The 20,681-nt window shown below is 42.9% G+C and overlaps 1 protein-coding gene across 1 annotated transcript in view; it reads left to right on the plus strand.

Annotated features, from left to right (window-relative positions):
- Positions 1 to 20,681, plus strand: part of csmd3b (CUB and Sushi multiple domains 3b) — a 379,947-nt gene that overhangs the window by 274,021 nt on the left and 85,245 nt on the right. The window contains exons 13-21 of the mRNA XM_069681472.1: positions 5,311 to 5,493; positions 5,756 to 6,082; positions 7,282 to 7,476; positions 11,246 to 11,384; positions 12,150 to 12,337; positions 12,417 to 12,605; positions 17,246 to 17,362; positions 17,697 to 17,912; positions 19,903 to 20,091. Coding sequence (XP_069537573.1) covers positions 5,311 to 5,493; positions 5,756 to 6,082; positions 7,282 to 7,476; positions 11,246 to 11,384; positions 12,150 to 12,337; positions 12,417 to 12,605; positions 17,246 to 17,362; positions 17,697 to 17,912; positions 19,903 to 20,091 — 1,743 coding nt within the window. The remainder of the gene's footprint in view (positions 1 to 5,310; positions 5,494 to 5,755; positions 6,083 to 7,281; positions 7,477 to 11,245; positions 11,385 to 12,149; positions 12,338 to 12,416; positions 12,606 to 17,245; positions 17,363 to 17,696; positions 17,913 to 19,902; positions 20,092 to 20,681) is intronic.

The following is a 20,681-nucleotide window of genomic DNA, read 5'->3' on the forward strand; positions in this document are numbered from 1 at the left end:
TTTGCCCCCGCGCTCACCTGCTGCTCACTAACGCTGCATTCTGACCGTGGACGTGGCCAGTTGAGACGCCTATTCATCAGAGTGATTGAACTGTCAGAGGGTTGTCTGTTTTCTGAGCTTTGAGCTTGCCCCAAGTGCAAACCTTAATATAGTATATAATTCTGCCTGCAAGATAAATATCTGTGTGCATAATTACAGCGTTTGGGATATGCAAACCTTAAATTACACCAAACATAGTAGAAAAAAGTGCAAATATTTGCCTCACCTCTCTATTTACCATCATCTCCTCTCACTGAAATTCATGTGAATGATGATTCCAGCGATGACTCATTCCTCAAGCTTCGGCTTGTTTAAAGCGCATCACTCTATCCCATCATCCTGCGTTATGTAACGCGCAGCTCGGAGACTACACACTGCAGCATAAACATCAAGTGCCTGCTTCACGGCCGGTCGTAAAACAGGTCTAAGAGGCAGACGTGTTAATCTCATGACATCTACAGTGCTACACGTGCTAGATGTCACTTGGTTTATCTCATAGCACGTATTAGCTTACCTGCTATTATTCTGCAGCCAAGGCTTCAGCATCAAACACATGATATCACAGCCTCTGTGAGGGAGAAGACAAATGAAATCCTTGAATGTTAATTTGTCATCGCTTCCTCTCCTCTCTTCTCTTCCTTAGCTGGATCCCATCAGCGAGTCATAATGTCAGCTCTTACTTTTGAGATTTTATTTCAGATTTTTCATCTGCTTTTTTATGGTTTTTAATATGTGATGTGTTTTATAGGAAGGAGAGATGTCAAGGTGGGTTTTTATAGCGCGGTTGACCTCTGGTGCGATGAAAGCGTGCATGAGAGAGAGCAGTGTGTGTGTGCGTTTGTGCACCAATGTTTTTTCTGTGCGTTACTGTTTTTGGATGGAACTGTTTATTATTAGATCGGATTGAATCAAAGTTTGACATTTGGATACAAATATTAGAGTATAATAAGCCTAAAAAACAGCCGCCTGTCATATCTCATACACAATTCCACTCTGCAATAGTAATGCCGACCAGCTGCTCCGACCACCATCCTAATACATATATCCTGCACCCGTCACACAGGACCTCAACCCAGTTACAGCACTGTAGCCCAGGTCCGGACCCTTTTAATCAAACAGCGCTGAACAGATTTTCATTCAAAGCTGCTGAAAAACAGGAATTCATGAAATATTCATTCACAAAATAACCAGAAATATGCTTCAATTTTACACTCAATAATCTCAGTATTGGGTTAGTGAGCTGTTCGCTTGCTTGTGTGTGTGTGCCTGCAGATACATGCACGTTTGCCTCAGAGCTAACCTGTGAAGGGCAGGGCTTTCCTAATGACACTGTAAACAGCATTGCATTTTCAAGTCATGAATTATTGGCTCATGTAATGTTCAGTCGCCTCGTATCCACTGGGGTTACTGATATTGAAAAACTATATGTGTCAAACATCATTGTGAAAAATGGATCGCAGCTCTAATTAGGACTCAGTAATACGTTCTATGCATTTCAAATCATGTATGGCGTCGGGTAACCGGGCGAGCGCTGTGACTTTGAAGTATTGTCCCAAGTCGTTTCCAGCTCCAAAAGCAGATTCCCTAACAGAGGAATCTCCTATGAACGGAGGCAGATTAAACGGACAGGGGGAAGTAAACAATGTTGAACACAAAAGATGCCGTTTTGGTCTTCATTGGTCATAAAGTCATTTGAAAGGCTCGTGAAATAGCAGCTCCAGATGGTCTACAGCTCATTAGACTCTTTACAGAAGAGACGTTTGGAAAGTGGCGCTTTAACCTTTCTTAAGTAGCGTCTTTGGAAGGCTGTTATTGGTTTTTCCTGCCTTGTTTTGATACCACAGCGTATTAAGATGGCGTGTCAACTCATACAACCTTTGTTTGGTTGTTAAATGTACATTATGTCACATGTTGTCAGCAGGAGAGAGGAGGCAACAGTAATGTCTTAGAGGAACACAAATTGCCAAAAAAGCCTGTGAGGTTCGGCGCCCTGCTGTGTCACCTGTACTTTCTGTACACAGATTGCAAGTTTGTGTGTTTGTGAGGACCTGATGATGCTGGAATAACAAGCTTATTACAGGGTCATGAAACAGTCTGGGCCTGTAGCGGAGAAGTTTTCACAGCAGACTGAGTGATGTGTTTCTACCCGGTGATGTGTCCAGATCAAAGAAAAAACAGCCCAATTATTATCTATGATCCTGAGGACCAATTTGCAGAGAGTCGTAGGTATATGGGAGTTACACCGCCGAGTATAAAAAACACTTTGTGCGGCGCGTGTACTAAAGGGCAGACAGAGTTTGTGTGTTTTAATGAGAGCGGAAAGTTGATGTCTTTCTTATGCACGTCTCCCATCAAATCAATCCTCAAAAGCTCCTCAGTGGCCTGGTTTGGAACCTGAGAGAGGCAGAATAAAACGTCAGTATTCGGAGTGTAATAAATGAGATCATTTTCATTCAGCAGGCGGTTCGCGCTGGTGTCTACAGTGTGAACAAGTCAATTTGAACCACTCCCTTTAGGTCGCACATTCAGACAACCAGGAGCTAATTAGACGGGCTGGATTTCTAATTGCTTCCTCCTACTGCAGACCTGCTCGAGTGTACGAGACCTTGCACTTGATTCCTCTTCGTCCGTGGCTCTTAGAGCTAGTTTAATTATGATTTGATGCAGTTTGATCTGCTTCATGCATCTTGTTTTTCTATTTGAGGCATTGCTAGAGATATATGTAACGAAAAATAAAGCACAAGGATGGTAAATAGCAGATGGATACAGCTATACATTTAGCATTCACTATTAGCAACCTAGCCGTGAAATCAATTTCACAATGGTCAAAAAAGAGAAATAGCCAATCAGCCTCTTTTCCCCCCTCCAATCTCATCCCGACAAAATCTATATCCTTACTCCCTCTTAGATCTTTAAAAGTAGTGCATGCACACTCCTTTTACGTGTGTGTGTGTTCGCATGTTTGTGTGGGCTATATGTATTCCCATGAACTATATGGTGTGAGCATGATGCAGTATTACAGAACAGATGAGAACGGGGCTCAATGTGCAACCGCAAACATAATATCGACACACACAAACAACGCACGGAGCGCACACACTTTAAGGAGCCTAATCCCCTTTGTGAATCTGTCAGCCTTGTTGTTACGAACACAATAGGATTATTTGTGTGTGTGTGTGTGTGTGTGTGAGCGTGAGAGAGAGAAATGTCTGTATGTGATGCTCAGGGAAAGACTGTGGATGTGTGATTGTGCACGCGTGCATGCGTGTGCAGGAGTAGTAGTACTAAAGGAATGTTCTGACTGTTTCCCCTCCAAAGCAATTTGTTCTCTATTCTCCTGCTAGGTGTGTGTAGGTCCGAGCGTGTTTATGCACGAGCGCGTGTGTTAGGCAGGCCGTGATTGGTCGAGTCTTTGGGTCTCATAAAGACGATGTCATGATGGAAATTAATGCAATACATCACAAACGCGCGCACGAACACACATGCATTTACTTGCGGTGAAACCCACACACATACACACCTTTGCTTCCTGCCACGGGGCCACTCCTGTAAATAAAACTGAAAATAGGAGAAGAGAGCCGGGGAGCGGAGGAGAGGACGGCTGGGGAAATGGTGGGTGTATTTCCAGGCATACTGTACATGAAATTTTAAAGAGAATTATGGCGACACAGTGGCTCCTTTTATATGGGATCAAAGACGGATATGTCTAACCCTTATGGTCATGTGGAGAAAAAAAAGAGGTGTCGTGAATACTTGCAAACTCAGGGGAAGGAGGCATACGGAACGAGATGGATGCAAACTCGCTCCGGGCTACGCGAACAAAGAAATAGAAGCATTCGAGAAATTTCTCCTGACACAGCAAAACAAGGGCCAATCAGCTTCAAGCAAGACTCTGCTCTGCTGGCAGTATGTTTCTGTTCAAAATGGATGATGAGCTCTGGTAGCGAGACACAGTGGAACGCAGCAGAGAAACATGACCACTGGGAGTTTGAGGCCAGTGACACACAATGGAGACCACAAATAACACTGAATAAGCTAGCTGACAGATATATTCAGCGGTCTTACTTGTGTAAATTGGTCTCTAATTATCTTTTGCATAAAATCCTTGATCACATCAACTTCACTTTGCACATGAAGTTACAGTTATTGTTACTTCTCTAAATGGTGATTGCAGAGTTTGAATAAAACATCTCTGTAGTAATCACTGGCATCATACATTTGCAAACCAATTATAAGTGTTTAAAAGCCTTCTGTACTTTGTCTCATGTGTATCATTTTCTACTTGTGACTAATGTTTTGTTAGCTCTTAAGAATCTCATAGCTGAATAGTGTTGCTGCCACAATATAATCCACCTTCATGCCTGTGGTTTTAATTGAAACTAAGATGCTTGATTTCTTTTATTTCATACCAATGACTGTATATAAAGATGGACGCGTCTCCATCTACTCTCAGTGTACTAATTAGAAGTCATATAGCCCCGAGGCGGGCTCTGCCATCTTGCGCAGGTGACGTTATTTGGAGTTGCGGTAACGATGACCCGCCCCTTCCGCTAACGAAATAACACATTTAACGTCGGCGTATTTAAAGTTGTAATCTCGAAGATCTCAGTTTCCGTCTCGCCTACCCTCTCTGGCAGACCAACCATTGCTGGGTGATGGAAAACGTGTCACTAACTGGGCGCAGCTTGTGACACCCAGTCTGTAATACTGCAAATACAAAGGCTTTCATCAGTGGGCCATAGGCTCAAGCACCATTGTGTCACCTCATTCAGCGATAGATAGTGACTTAACAGACATTCATTTAAATGAAAATCTTCAAGGTTATTACTTTAACTGCAGAACAGCTTCTTTGTGTTGGTCTGAAGCAGACGTTCACAGATCAGATAAACTTCAATGACTGTACTGATTGTGTTCGTTACGTCTCCTCTCACCGTTCCTCCTCTACTCTGCTAATCTGGAACAGAACGGCTGCAGGAGCTGTCAATCATCACGTTACACCCCCTTTTTATAACATCAAATAATTAATTAAAAATAAACTTGTCAGAAAAATGAACACTTGGACATAAATCAGCATGATGAGAACTAACTATAATGACAGAAACCATGTTTGAGAAACATTTATTTGCCGTGTATTTTGATTTTATAGTTTGACTCACGTTCCATCTGTTAACATGGAGGAGGCGGGCTTTATGACCTATACTGCAGCCAGTCAGCAGGGGGCGATAGAGAGGTTTTGGCTTCATGTCTTCTTCTTAAACTTTGTCCTTCCAGAAATAGACAAAGAGAGCTGTGGCGACCCTGGGACTCCTCTGTACGGGATCAGAGAGGGGGACAGCTTCTCAAACGGAGGCATCCTGAGGTTCGAGTGTCAGTTTGGCTTCGAGCTGATCGGAGAGAGAACCATCTCCTGCCAAGACAACAACCAGTGGTCAGCCAACATCCCCATATGCATATGTAAGTATCAAAGTCATTCATAGGTGATACACGGGGATGCTGCTGTGGAGCCAGGTTAAAACATGGCATGTGCTCTGCTGTGATGTTGTTAACATTCAGTCTGACCTGTCACTGTCGTGACGGTACAGTGTTTATTATGGCCTGGAGCGGAAGATGACCGATGATGCTGTGGCGATGAATATTTCTCTCTCTGCATTACTTTCCCTCCCCTCTCTCTCTCTTATTCCTCCACTCTCTGTCTATATCTGTCTTCCTCCCACAGTCCCCTGCATGTCCAACTTCACAGCTCCCTCAGGAACCGTCCTCTCTCCAGACTACCCAGAAGGCTACGGGAACAACATGAACTGCGTCTGGCTCATCCAATCCGATCCCGGCTCCAGAATCCATTTGGCCTTTAATGACTTTGACCTCGAGGCCCCCTACGATTCCCTGACGGTGAAAGACGGCGAGACGAACGACGCCAGCGTCATCGGGAGGTTCTCTGGCGCCGAGAATCCCTCCCATTTGACGTCCAATACCAACACACTGAGGCTGGAGTTCCAGGCTGATCACTCCATGTCAGGAAGAGGATTTAACATCACATACAGTTGTATGTTATTTTTACCTCACATTTTACACTTTCTAAACTCGCTAAAAGTTTCATCAGACTTGAGGCTTTAACAAACACAGAAGACAAACTTCATCGATCCAAGTGGGGTCATGTGGCTAATGCAGCAGCTAAGAATAGAGGTGCAGGGTGCAGAACAAAGAGGATAATAAAGCATAGAAGATATTAAAGGCAGATTTTTGGGAGATGAGAAGATTGATATCACTTTCATCCTTTTTACATCCAGCACAGACGAAAGGTACAGGATGCATTTTAACCTCACTTAGCACAAAGCCTGGGAGCGAGCGGGGAATGTAAGCCCGATTCTGTCTAAAGTGGAACAATAAACGTTTCCAAATCTCCCAAATTTCCTTTTTTAAACATCATACTTTGTGTCTTTAACCTGCTTCAGAATAGAAACCAAGACTCTGAGATGCATTGAGGATAGACAAAAGGAAACAACATGTACAGTGCATGAGACATTTGTTCGTATTTGATGGTGGCAAACTGTTCGCCCCTTGCCTGCAGTCTTTGAGCTAATTTAGGCTAAACACGTCTCCATACCAGGCGAACAGAAATGGAAATTGATATTGATCTTCACATCTGACTGTGAGTCTGATGGCAAACAGACACATCTCCCGAAAATCTCGAAGTGTTCGGTCACAGTGCAACTTTGGGTCACTGCATTTGTCATTTTAGAATCTCTTTATCACCTGATCAAACCGGATTGCTTCAACCGGCAAAAACGTGGACATTTGAAGGCTGGACTTTACAGCTGTTTAATCTCATGAAGCAGACGTGAGCGGCAGACATGCTCACATGGCTTTTATCAGGAGATACACCGCTTTGATCCGACATGAGCAGTGCAAATATGCTATAGCATGAGAAATGAGTGGATGAGCAAAGATATAAAATGGCAGGGCAGGAAATATAGAGGAGACAGATTACAGGGGGAATTTATAGACGCTTTCCTGGCAGGGAATGAACACTCAAAGACGTCACGTTGCAGCAATATATCCATATGATTGGTTCTCTGAAATTTCATCAGAATGAAGAGCAAAATGTAGCCTGTAAGTGCCCGTTAAGTGTGGTTCTCATATAACTTAATAACCTGTCGTGTGTGTGTGTCTGTCTCTTTCTGAGAGTCTCCAATATCTTCCTCATCACATCTGTGTCTCCTTGTAACTTTTTTTTAACCACAGCTTTTGGGCACAACGAGTGCCCGGACCCTGGCATTCCAATCAACGCTCGCCGCTTCGGAGACAGCTTCCAGCTTGGCAGCTCCATCTCGGTGGTCTGCGAGGACGGGTTTATCAAAACCCAAGGAACCGAGACAATCTCCTGTCAGTTAGAAAGAGGGAAAGTCATGTGGAGTGGGCCCATCCCCAAATGCGAAGGTAAATGTTGTCTGATTAATCTATTAACTCGGGAACAATATGTCATGCAAGGTATCATCATTACTACGACCCAGGAGGGGGAAATTATCTGCTGTCAGCTCGTCAGATGGAAAATATATGGAGGTGGCCAGTTAACCTAAATATCCAGGGAGAGAACTGTTTATACACTGCTAAGGCTTACAAATATACTGTGACAGTTGTGTTATGTCAGACTATAAAACCCTTTACCGTAATATCTGGAATATAAGTCACACCAGAACATAAGACGCAGTCTGTTACTGGGGTTTCCCAGAGGGAAAAAGGGTTTCTATAGCTATTCATGAAATTTTTTTTTTATTATTTTATTATTATTATTATTTTTAATTTAATTTTTTAACACTATTTCAATGTTTTTTCATTTAAAACACTTTCAAAACAGCTCAGCCTTCAGTAACATACACAATCTCTACACGATCACAGACTTTGAAGCTCGTTCCCGATAAGTGTGTTAGTGCTTAGTGCTGTCCCAGCGTCAAATCAAAAAGTGCACGAGAGCTCTGATGCGGACTTTTCAACACTAAATTGCGGACTTTACGTGAGTCCGTATATCTGCAGGCTTTCCTTTGATAGTTACGCAGAGTTCATAGCTAACTTGGTGACGTATACAAACGTGATTGTCCAGCCCCACACTAAATATAAACAAATGTTCGTATATAGAGGTAGTGTTCAATAAAGTTTGAACAAAGCAAGCGTGGAAGGTGACGGGAACCAAATACTAAATAATAATAAAGCAAATACGTAAATCTGTAAATGACAACATTTAGTTAATCACTTTTGTGGTTATTTATTAACGTTTTTAGAGATGTTCAGTTAAATATTCACAAAGGTTTTACATTAAAGGAGCAGTTCTCCCCTGGAAAAAGCCACTGTCAGTCAAAGCTGGTGCTCTCTGTAATCGATAGAAGCAATAATATTTTAAATTGGCGGCATAGCTGTGGAGAAAGTTGTACAAACAGAACGTGGTTTTGCTCATTCTACATTCCTACAACACCCAGCGTGCATTGCACCCCTCCCTCTGAAAGGAACGGCCCAGCGAGAGACGCTGGAACCTGAGGATTTTGAACGAGACATGACATCAGAGGTGGGCGTCCTAGATTGAGGAAGTGTAGGTTAGCAAGCTCCCTGGCCTCCGCCAGATGACGTGTTTTACGCAGTCTGGCAGAGGTTTTCGAGGGCCCACTGGAGAAGCGGAGAGCGTCCTCCAAAGGCACAGAGCGAAATTGCATCTTTTTTCTACCATAAAGGCATTAGCTCCCCATAATAGCATTATAGGACTGAGGTTGAAAATCGCGAACTGGCCCTTTAATGCCTTTCTTACTTTTGATAGTTGTTGTGAAGATGGCGGCTGCACTGGTGATCATCTCTCATGTCTCTGACGAAGCTAGATTATAGCGCTATTGCCTGGGTAAAATACTGTTACCCAATAACATACCTCTCTGCATTTTATACTGGTATATTGGTCACACAGGTATATAGAACTTAGCCCACTTTTTAGATGGAAAAAAATGTATTAAAAGTCCACTTATGCCCCGATTTTTAATTTCCTTGGGGAACAATCTGTGGAGACAATCTCTAACCTTAATGTAGGGTTATATCTGATATGATTATATCAGTGGTTTGATATTAAAGTCAAAAGAAACTGTGAACTCTTCCTTAAGAAGGCAAGTGAAGTCACAGCACCACTCCACTTTGACTGCAGTTATTTCATGCATATTTATTGGATCCATTTCACACAATAAAATAGTCATTTATCTTCTGTTTTCAGTCTCAATAAAGATATTGCCGTTTTGAAATGTAATCCTCTGTCATGGTTGCATAAGCACAGCCGCTTGTACAAAAGAAGGAGAAGAGAGAATAACAGAAATTGACCCGTTAATCTCAGATGAAACAGATCTGACGCTGTATAAGAGCTTCAGATATATCTCCAACAACAGCAGGTGTAATTAGCTTAAGATATTTCTGTCACAGCGACTATTGTTAGAACTGTTGATGGCGGTACAAAGAAAGGCCGTGCTAATTGTGCTCCAGGTAATTTAATATCTCAGGAGCCTTTGTAGCTAATGTTTGTCTATATCTACTTCAAAATACACTCACTTTTATTCAGCAGGATCAGACCAGAACCAATCGGGTTCAGACGCTAAGTTTAACTTCAAACAAGCTCAGATTTAAAAGAGCACTGGAACAGAACTGCTCCTGGCTGATTTAACTGTGTGATAACAGTCAACATTAGGCTTAAAACTCTGAATTGTATGTAGACGAACATGTATGGTTTTTGACGGTATGTCATCTGCCATTTCTAATGAGGTCCAAATTTATGTGTAATCAGCGTGACCAGCCCGGCAACGGTATCTTTTGGAAACGAAAACTCCTACTTCCTGTCGGCACACACAACCTCACACCGTGTGTGCGCTGCAGGTGTAGCCGCTAAAATAAACAGTCATGTCTGCTCCTTTAACAGCCTGTATATGTAGCCACAGTGTTAAGGAGCATTTGGATGAGGTTTGTGTTAATGACTCTGGGCTTGACTGAGTACACAAACTGGTGTAGATTTAAATGTAACATTTAATGGGGTTTTTTGACTATTAAACATACATATGGATGCATGGATATGTTTGTGCACACGTATGTTCTAAGCAGCAATACCGTACATAAAGTGTCAGCAAAGGAAAGAGGAAAAACTTTCTGTGTTAATAACTAACTGGCGGTAACGTGGCGCATTTGTCTCCAATACGCCACTAAAATACAACAGAAGAAAAAGACCAGTAAAATCAGTGGCTAATGTTGCCAGCTTCATCGTGCTAGTCGCCAGCCTGGGAAACTAACGACCAGCCTAGCCAGTAGCCGATCCAATGGGTTGCTATGTTAGACACATGACTTGCCGCCCTGGTCGAATGAATAGGCGGCTTCTCATTTACCACCGCCGGCCTCTCAGTTACCATCATTGGCCAGATCAGTAGCTGGCTTCGGCAAGGAAATAGCCTCCTTCGGTTTCTCAATTGTCTTAATCTTGTCCCTTTCCCTGCACCATACCTATCAGCCCTATGAGGCACTTTACTTTCTTTCAGTGATTTAGTTATGCTTTCTCACCACTGTTTAAACATTGAAGCTGCTATTTTCAGTGAGAAAGCTCTAAAGCAACTGCACACAACCTGACTAGCAACGATTGGCAGATGGACAAATTTGGCAACGATCTAGAGAATAATTACCACAACTAAAGAGAACGCTTTTTCCCTCAGGGGTAAGGCCCAAAACAGAACTAAAAGAAGAGTAAATATTGGTCCTAGATTGATAATATCCATCAGGTGGCCAGAAACACAACTCCAAATCCCTGCTAATGTTTCTCCATGTCTGCTCAATGTGCAAATAATCAACAGTTTGCAAACATACTCGCCAGTAATGTGTCTACAACTTTTTAAACAGTGAAAAATGAATCATAGTAAGACTTCATGTAATGTAACTGTAAAGTCACGGTCTGTTGTGAAGTCAGAGCACGATCACATGATTGAACATAAGGCCTCTTCAGGCAGTTTACTGTCACAGCAAACAAGCTCTCAGACAATAATATTGATTGAACAAAATATGCACACAAGTTGCCTTCAAGGATGCTGCTACTGGAGCTTATTCACAAGCCGAAGCTACATGTTCGAACCACATCATCTCTCATCTTCCCTTCTTTTTGTCCTCCATTTCTTCCCTCTCTCCAACCTCTCTGTCCCCGCTCCTCCTGCAGCTCCGTGTGGGGGCCACTATTCAGCCCCAACCGGGGTGATTTTGTCCCCCGGGTGGCCTGGTTACTACAAAGACTCCCTCAGCTGTGAGTGGGTGATTGAATCAGAACCTGGGCGCTCCATCAAAATCACATTTGACAGGTGGGTGGCATAAATCTTTGATTCTGCGTGTTATAAAAACTCTGAGCTCTGAACAGGCAGGACTGTGCAGATTTATCAGATTCCCCATCAGTTTCTTCTGACAAGCAGAAATTTACAAGATTTTTAAGTTTATGGGGATTCACCAAGATTCTCATACTCTAAATTTCACAGGCTGTATACTTAAATAGGGAGTTGTATATTGATTAGAAAGGCTGGGTAATATTTTGGTTTGAACTAGTGATTGAAACAAGACTGTAAAGGATCTTGTAAAATAATTTTTCATTCGTTTGAGTTTGTATTTTAACTTTATTTCATTGTAAATTGCTTTTAACACTTCTGGCTCAACAACCTGTAGAGGGATTGACGGCCCGGACTTCCAAGACTTCCTGTCTCTCTGTTGCATGCAAACTCGATGAAGCAAAGTTAAACCACACATGTACAGAAAGTTTGATTTTCAGGGCTGTTATGGTATCAGATCAAAAGTCATAAGCCGCATGATGAAAAATCTAGCAGGTTGTAGAGACAACTTGGCCATCAAAGTGATTCAATTGCAGCATTATCTTGACTCAGCCATAGTAGATTACTGTTTACTTGCAACACTTTCAAAGACTGGAAAAGCAGCCGCTAAGCTCCGCCCACCCTCTCTGGCAGACCAACCACTGCTGGGTGATGGAAAACGCGTCACTAACTGGGTGCCGCTTGTGATTTTCGCACCAGACACCCAGTCTGTAAAATTTATGATGTTTTGATGTTGCTGTCTCACAGGTTTCAGACAGAGCTGGGTTATGACTTCCTGGAGATCCATGATGGACCAAACCTCCTGTCTCCTCTGGTTGGCTCCTTTAATGGCACCCAGGTGCCCCAGTTCCTGTTCAGCACCAGCAACTTCCTCTACCTGCTGTTCACCACTGATAACAGCCGATCTAATGCTGGCTTCAAGTTGTTATATGAAAGTAAGTCAGACTCATCAACTCATAGATTCAAAGACGACTTTTAGATATTGACAGTTACAGTGAAATCCCTTTTCTTCAGGCGTTACAGTGGACAGCTACTCGTGCCTGGACCCTGGTATCCCTGTCAACGGTATCCGCTACGGGCAGGATTTCTCCATCGGGTCCACCGTGTCGTTTGGTTGTGATTCTGGCTACAGGCTGAGCCACGAGGAGCCGCTCGTATGCGAGAAGAACCACTGGTGGAGCCACCCTTTACCTACATGCGACGGTAAATAGGAAAACGATCACCTCTCATAAATATAAGTAATGTTCGGTTCTTTAAAGGTGTGCCTCGCTCTTCATCATAGCGCGTTTTTATCGCAGCGCTGATGAAATATTATGTGGGAGCACATTCTGACGTGACACGGCGCAAGGTCAAGCTGACTGCAGTCTTTCTACTGATAGTACTCTGTTATGTTGGACTACAAGAGCCTTCTTCTTACACACTTACATGTCCACTTCTCACACATGACATTCCCTCTCATTAAATAAGACATGTAATAACATTATAGTAGATTTATATTACAAAAGTATCCACTTAATCCATTAACAAATACGCACAGAGGAAAAGATCAGCAGTGGAGCCCGCCGTTCCTGTACGGGGAGCTGAGTCATGTTGTTCTGCGACAAAACCACTGGTTGAATTACACACACGCACACACACACACGCACACACATACTCACACACTTGGGTATACGCTGGGGCAATTTGCAGTGAAGGCTGCTGTGGCTGATAGGGGATGATTTGAGGAGAAGATTAGAGATCTGTGGGCATGTACAGTGTGTGTGTGCTTGCTCTGTACGTCAGCACTTATATATGTGCTTGTGCCTTTATGTGTGTGTGTGTGTGGTGTGCTTTTATCCATGTGCCTCCTGTCACCTTCTCTCCCGTGTGAACCGTGAACACAGGACGGTTTGAGGTAAGGTTGACGAGAGGCTGTGTTGCCTGTCACCTCCTCTCTCTTCCCCCTCAAATCAAGGCGTGGGGGTTGGTGGTGGGTGGAGGGATGAGGGGTCTCTCTCTCTCTCTTCCTCTCTCTCTCTCTCTCATTCCAATCATGGGGAAGAAGTATGGGAAAGGAGGTAGGAGAGATTCATCAGTTTTGCGGCTGCTTTGTTGCTTCGGCTTTTTGGCTCATTCGCTCGTTAACCACATTTGAATTGCGGTCTCCTCCGAGGACGCTTGGGCGTATCAGCATCAAGCAAGTAGCCTGGGATTCGCAGGCTGAATGCCATTAGGCTGTGTTCATACAGTATGTACCCATACAAATATAGGGACTATTTGCTGCTGAGGTTGGTAAGAAATGTTGTGATGATTGACAGCTAGTACAGGACAAATTTGAGCAAGATGCTGCCAGAAGCAGCCGACTCAGCCTTGGGAAATGCTGCAGAAATCCGATGCTATCCATCGTATGTAAGAGAAGATAAATCAATCCTTTATTGATAGACAGATTTAATTCTTTCTATATTTTCAGCTGAAAAACTGTCCAGAATAATCTTGTGTTTCACCAAACTGGAAGATTTCTCAAGCAATTAAAATAGAGATTCATGAGGGGCAGAGGTGTAATTCAAATGGCTTTTTACACCTTTTTTTTGAAGTCCAAAGATTGACTGTCTGAATCCAACTTCATTCAAATAAAAAAGAAAACAGATTGGAAGACCAGCTTACAGGCAGAGGTGGAGAAAAAGGCGAGATTAAAGGAGATCTTAAAGAAAGATAGAGAGAGGAAAGAAACTGATCGCCATAAAGACGTAATGCAGTGTTTCAAATTTCTCACACAGCTCAGCATTCAACATTAAGAGCTTCCTTGCAGAAAAGTATCAATAATTAACGGCACTTTTTTCTGCGCGTGCGTGCATGGAAGCTGTGTGTGTGTGGTACGAGCGTGTGCCCATGTCTGCTTGCATCTGTGTTCTTGTCTTGGTTAGGAAATATTTTCACTCCTCACCCTTGTTTCAGGGTTTGCTCATGCTGTAAGCGTGGGTAGATACTGATGCTCTGTTGTGGTGTGAGCACATTTTCAATGCCTGACTTGTGTTTAATGTGGTTGTGGTGGCGGTCTGTAGTGATTGTAGTCTCAGAGTTGATGGTTCTAAGCTCTGATTGAGCTGGTTAATTGTCCTGCTTGAGGAAACTTCAGCAGAACTTTCAGGTTTGACCTTGTCCCGGGTGCTCTGCCACCGCTGCACTTTTGAGGTAATGTTATGGCGTTTTATAGGTTTATTGTAAGAGGAAATGACAGGCCGGTCGGCCAACTGTAAGATGAACCAACTGGAGCGAGCAGAAATGAAGCACCTTGCAACACATGCATGCATTAGTATGCATAGAACGAGCAACAGATTTTGCCGAGCTTTTTCTGCAAACTGGCTCTCTTACTGCATAACAATGTGCACAGCTAAACCGTGAGCAGAACTCGCAGGGTCATCCTGAGGCCGTACAGTGAAACGTTCAAAATGTTTTAAGTAGTCTCTAAGAAACATTTGCGCCGCTTCACTGCTTTGAATGTCACTGCTTTGAATCAAACTGTATTAACAGAAAAAGTTTTGTTTCGGAAACATAATGCATTTTACACTTCTTGCACACTGTGCCATTGCACAGCATTAATGTTGTGGAAAAGCAGCTTAAATTATATTCAATTTGATTATGAATTCGGAGCTCAGAGACTGTATATCCCTCAGTCTTACAGATGGGTTCCAAAACTATCCAAAACTTCTCATAAAAAAGAAAACATTATTACCCAGATGGTCACTACTTCAATAACCAGCAAGTTTGCATTTTAGCAAGTTACGCCGGTTACTCCGATAACTTTTTCCCTATTCTTTTTTGGGCTGACCACCGGGGTCAGCCCTACACACGGGTCTGTATGTGTAACTGACGGACTGACTGACTGAGTGAGTGATAGGGATGCACGATATTGGATTTTTTGCCGATATCCGATATGCCGATATTTTACAACTCATTTAGCCGATTACCGATACCGATATTTTTTCCCCACACACCTAATTGCAGAGATCATCAACTCTCTTCTGTATTGGAATTAGCATACAGTATAATGGTGATACTCTTATCACATTTGTTACAGCGGTCGGGGTGACGGGTCTTGAGATGGTGAATCAAGTTTGTATTGTTGAAAGACTTTGCCTTGGCTCCTCCTCGCATCACCGAAGCTGAGCAGTCATTGCAAATAGCAGTTTTGCGATCTATTTCGGACACTTTGAAAAACTTCCACACCACGGACATTTTGGCTTCTAACTCTCTCATGCTGCAGGTAGACACACGTGACGTCATCACGCTGCGCCGCGCAGGTCTTCTTCGCGCCGGGGACATTGCGCCGAGGTCGGGCATTTAATCAAGTATGCAGCAGCCCAATATTTTATCGGTTAATTATATCGGCGGATATTGAATTGTTGGCCGATATCCGATTTTCATTTTTAAGCCAATATCGGCCGATACTGATAAGGTGCTGATAATATCGTGCATCCCTAGTGAGTGACGGCACTTTCAGGGCCGTAGAGAGAGAGCGTTGCGACATCGTAATGGCGGATCATGGAGCGTATTGGACCTCCAAGACGCGACTCTCTGTCTACTTTGTTCGGGGAGTAGGTGGGGCTGCTTGTCCGCTGTCCTCACCTACATCCACAGCGCGTGCCTGCTTTCAAACACGTTGTCATCAGCCTCATATGTAACACATTGCTCACAAAAGCGCACATTGACCTGATGCGGTCAGCCACATACTAGGTTTTGACCTAGTCTTGTTTACCCACATTCCTTAGCTCACAGTCACAATACACTGGATATACTTCTGATTATATGCAGGACTTGTAACAGCACAGTTAGACATTTTAATTACACCTTAAATCAGACAAAACAAAACTCCAACTAGGCATGCATTTGTTGGCTTTCAAATAACAATTGGCCGTGCATAATGCAGTAATGAGGAAACACCAGAAGTTTTGTTAACTAAGTACATCATGACAAATTTGCATCATAGATTATGAAGCTTAATTATCCCAAATCAGAGAAGTTCTGCTGGAGAGAGGTGCCATCATTTCCTGCATCAGAGTCAGAATACATAAAAGTATTTATGCACCATCTGTCAGCACCTACAGTCTGATCCTACATGTGCTTTCAGAAGCCCATAGGAAGCTCATTTGAGCTCCAGAAGCCAGAGTGCTCTCCTAATTATGTGAGAGATGTTCCACTCTGGTGAGCATGCCACGCTTTCCACATGCAGGGGTCACTGTGGTCACTGACTGATGACAATGCTGCCACATATTCTGACCTGAAAGAGCAACTTACTTCTGTGCAACCTACTGCAGGAAGTTAATAATGTGCATAATTGAAACTGGTTTATTAAACAGATACATTTCTGGAAGAAAAATAAATGTAGTTTTAACTTATTTCTCAGCATTATATTGCTCTGTAGAATAATGAGGAATGAGTAGAGAAGCTCATGTAGTTAATAATGATCAGCTGTTTATTCATTTATGGGAAATGTAACCATGTAAACAACAAATTTTTATTATTTATATTTCTGGTGTGTTGCGGATTTTTTGATTTATGTGATTATTTTATGTCTGTGGAAGAGTGGGAGGAATACATTTTAAAAAAACAAATTTTGCCACCACAAGTTTCTCTTTTCTCTCTCTCTGAATCTATCTGTGTTTACCTCTCTCTTTCTTGTGGCACTTGTGTGTGTGTATACGTGTGTGTATGTACTATAGAAGTCGTATTAAAGGTCCAGGGGGAGACATTATCTGTTTTAGCCATCAACGATCTGATGCTAACCTCCCTCTGCTCTGCACATCTCTCCCCCCGCCTCCTCTGCCTCTCCGTCTCTCCCACTCCGTCTCCCTCAATCTGTCCAGCTCTCTGTGGCGGCGATGTTAGAGGTCCCTGGGGAACCATCCTTAGTCCCGGTTATCCAGACAGCTACCCTTCATCACTCAACTGTACCTGGACTGTTGAAGTCAGCCACGGGAAAGGCAAGAGACGCACGTAGATTCACACGCCCTAATAGAAAGAGACAGCATACACAGCAGTGCAGCTGCTGCTTGAATACAACCACAAACTTCCATTGCATTGGATTCCTAGAGTGTTTTGTAGATTGTAGCACAACTAAAGGGGCCTTTATGTGGCTGTAGTCAGTGCGTGTATGAAGTCAGTTTAAAGCTACAATAAAGTAAAAATGTTTTATTCAGTTTGTAAGACATCATGGTGTAAAATTAGTGATGCATATTGAATAATTTGGATATTAGTGAGCTGATATTGAAACAAACTCTCTCTGTTATCTCTCTGTGCGTTTGTTTGTGTCTCCAGGAGTCCAGTTTCAGTTCAATTCTTTTCACCTCGAGGACCAGCACGACTACCTCCTGGTCACTGAGAACGGGAGTTTCCTGCAACCGCTGGCCCGCCTGACCGGAAACGAGTTGCCTAGCAACATCAATGCTGGTCTCTATGGCAACTTCAAAGCCCAGCTACGATTCATCTCTGACTTTTCCATCTCATACGAGGGCTTCAACATAACTTTTTCTGGTAATTGACTGTACAGTTTTGTATTGTACGACTGCACTCCAGCAAGGTTTTAGATCTAATTTACCCTGGATTTGGTCATTTTAATAAGTCATTTTTCTTACTTTTCATACTGAAGTTATAGAAAGTTGTACAGAGCCATACCAGGCCTTTCTTAAGCAAGGAGCCAATTACATACTTTTCAAAGTTGTCCACAGTGTCCAAAGGCTTAAGGTCTGACAGGTCACATCTACCGAAGCACAAGTCTCCTTCAGTTTAAAAGCTTAAGTAAGGTACAACCTACAGGGCCTGATAAGAGGCTCTCGGTGACCTTCCTCTGATATAAGGCTTATGTAGCTCTTTAATGTAGGTGGGTGCCTGACCTTGCAGTGTGATCAAAGGGATTTGAAAATGGATCATCCAACAGACGATGAAAGAGACGCTAGTTTTTCTTCACCTTAGGGATGAGGCTAACTGGGGAACAATAGGAACAGTTTAAACGCTCTAGGATTAAATTGCACCAGAAATTCAATAAGAAATAATATAGCTTTTTCCACTTTATTTAATAATAAAACAAGATGTATAATTGGATCTGCATAATTTTAGCACAACATACCTTTTAGGAGTAATAAGACCAGTCCTGCAATGCAAATAAAAGGGGATCCAAAACAGAGCCCTGGGGAACGCCAACAAGTAGGTGACACATGGATCACCCAGAGATACCAAACCACTTAACACATAAGTTAGCTTATACATCAGTCAGCACACAATGATCAACAGTTTCACTGAGATACAGCAAAACCAAGCTCCTGCATCACAAGATGTCATTCGAAAGCTGTTTCATGACTGATGATACATATTTTAGAAAACGTTCATGCTTTAAATGGCAGTTTTAGTATTGACACTGCTTAACATGGAGTCCTGGGTAATATTTGTTGGCTTTAGACAAATATGTATAAAAAAGCAGTTCCCGTGTTAAGTGACTGGCTTGCTCACTCTCCCTCAAAACAGATATATTTTAGCACTTGCCTTGAGGAGTAGCCATAAAACCTTGTGAATAACTAAAGAAAAAAGCAAAACACAGCCCAGAGGTTACACAACATTAAGCAGAATGTAATCCCCCATAAAACAATACAAGACGAAGAAAAGAATGAAGATGAATTCTTATGCGTCGTGTTACTTCCCCGCCACCCTCATCGAAAAGCAAGGAAAGGGTTAAGGGGCAGGATTACGACACAGTCCAAGGCCACATCTGCCCCTCATAAATCAAGATTCCCCGCCTGCCCTTTCAACGCTCCCTCATTGACTCCGGAATAAAGCAGCACTTCAATCTGAGTCTTCACTGAGGGACGTTTTACTGCCTCCCAGATGGCATAAGCTGATACTCAGAATGTAACACATGGGAGGTGTCACCAGAGATGTGACTTGCCAATCTCAACATGCTCAACAGGCTGTGTCATCCTGCAGCACACACTCAAACACACATCACATCATCGGTCTTAGCCCACTGAAAATAAATCTCCCGCTGCGCTGAACACAAATTCAGCCGGTGCATTTCAGGACACAGTGGTGTGAACTCGGACTCGCAACTTCTGCGCTAATTGCCGCAATTAAGCAAGATAATATTTGAACAAGAGAGAGAAAGATTAGGAACATGAGGTGTCTGCATCTTTCAGTTAACTTTTAATGGTTTTGTTGTTTATATAATATATGTATACGGGTGGATTTTCCTGCACTTTGAGAGTGATGGGTATTGATCTGTTGATTTAACACCATTAGTAGAGGGCACTCTAATTTAATTTCACCACCTCTCACTTGCTCTTATGCCACTTACGCAACACTCAGCAAAATTGAGTGTTGCTCAAAAAAACACTGAAATAGGTACACGCTTTAAAAACATATTTACATTCACTGATATCCTTACTGGTACTGTAAAGGATTGTAGTCTGTACCTATTTTAGAGTATTTTTATTCATTCACGGGTATTAATTCAATTTTGATTTATTTTCTGCAGAGTATACGTTGGAGCCATGTGAGGACCCCGGGATGCCTCGATTCGGAAGGAGAAACGGCTACAGTTTTGGCGTTGGAGACACTTTGTCTTTTTCCTGCAATATGGGATACCGCCTAGAGGGGGCGCCAGAGTTAATCTGCCTGGGAGGAGGGCGGAGAATGTGGAGCGCACCTCTACCAAGATGCGTCGGTATGTGTTAACTTTACTGCTGATTATATTTGACTACTATCTTATACCCCTTTCCCACCGAAATGAGTGCGTTAACGCGGGTTATCCAGACCCAGGAAGACCCACTTATAGATGCAGATTGTCTCTTTTCCCATTGCCAGTGGAGTATACTTCTTTCAGTCTCTTTTCTGCTGCGTCACTGTCTGACGTCACAAATGCGAACAAACAAAAAAGCAGGGTGTTAGCGGGTGTTAGTTGATTTTTTGACCAGTGGGAAAGCGGCTTTACCTTCTGTCTCGCTTCAAGCGCAAGTGGCAGTGGAATTTCATTGACCAAGTAGCATGTAGCATTAGCGGGATGTTGGACTAGATGATAGACTAGAACAGTCGTCTTTAGCTGTTTTGCTGCGGCTGTCTTAAAGTTCCTTTTAAAGGGGAACTTTTGTCCATATTGTGGCATGAAAAACACCTGAAAAAAAGCTCTGAATGTTTACCCCTTTGTGCACCTGGGCATCTTCATTTCAAAAGCTAGCAGACACTCAAGGCCAAGTTTGTTTGCTCTTAAAGTGAAGGAGATTGCACCAAACAAAAGGTAAATGGAGTTACTGGAAG

Source organism: Semicossyphus pulcher, unplaced genomic scaffold, assembly GCF_022749685.1.
Source record: "Semicossyphus pulcher isolate SPU_LCO1_2020_fin unplaced genomic scaffold, fSemPul1.0.p SCAF_5, whole genome shotgun sequence".
Classification (NCBI taxonomy): domain Eukaryota; kingdom Metazoa; phylum Chordata; class Actinopteri; order Labriformes; family Labridae; genus Semicossyphus; species Semicossyphus pulcher.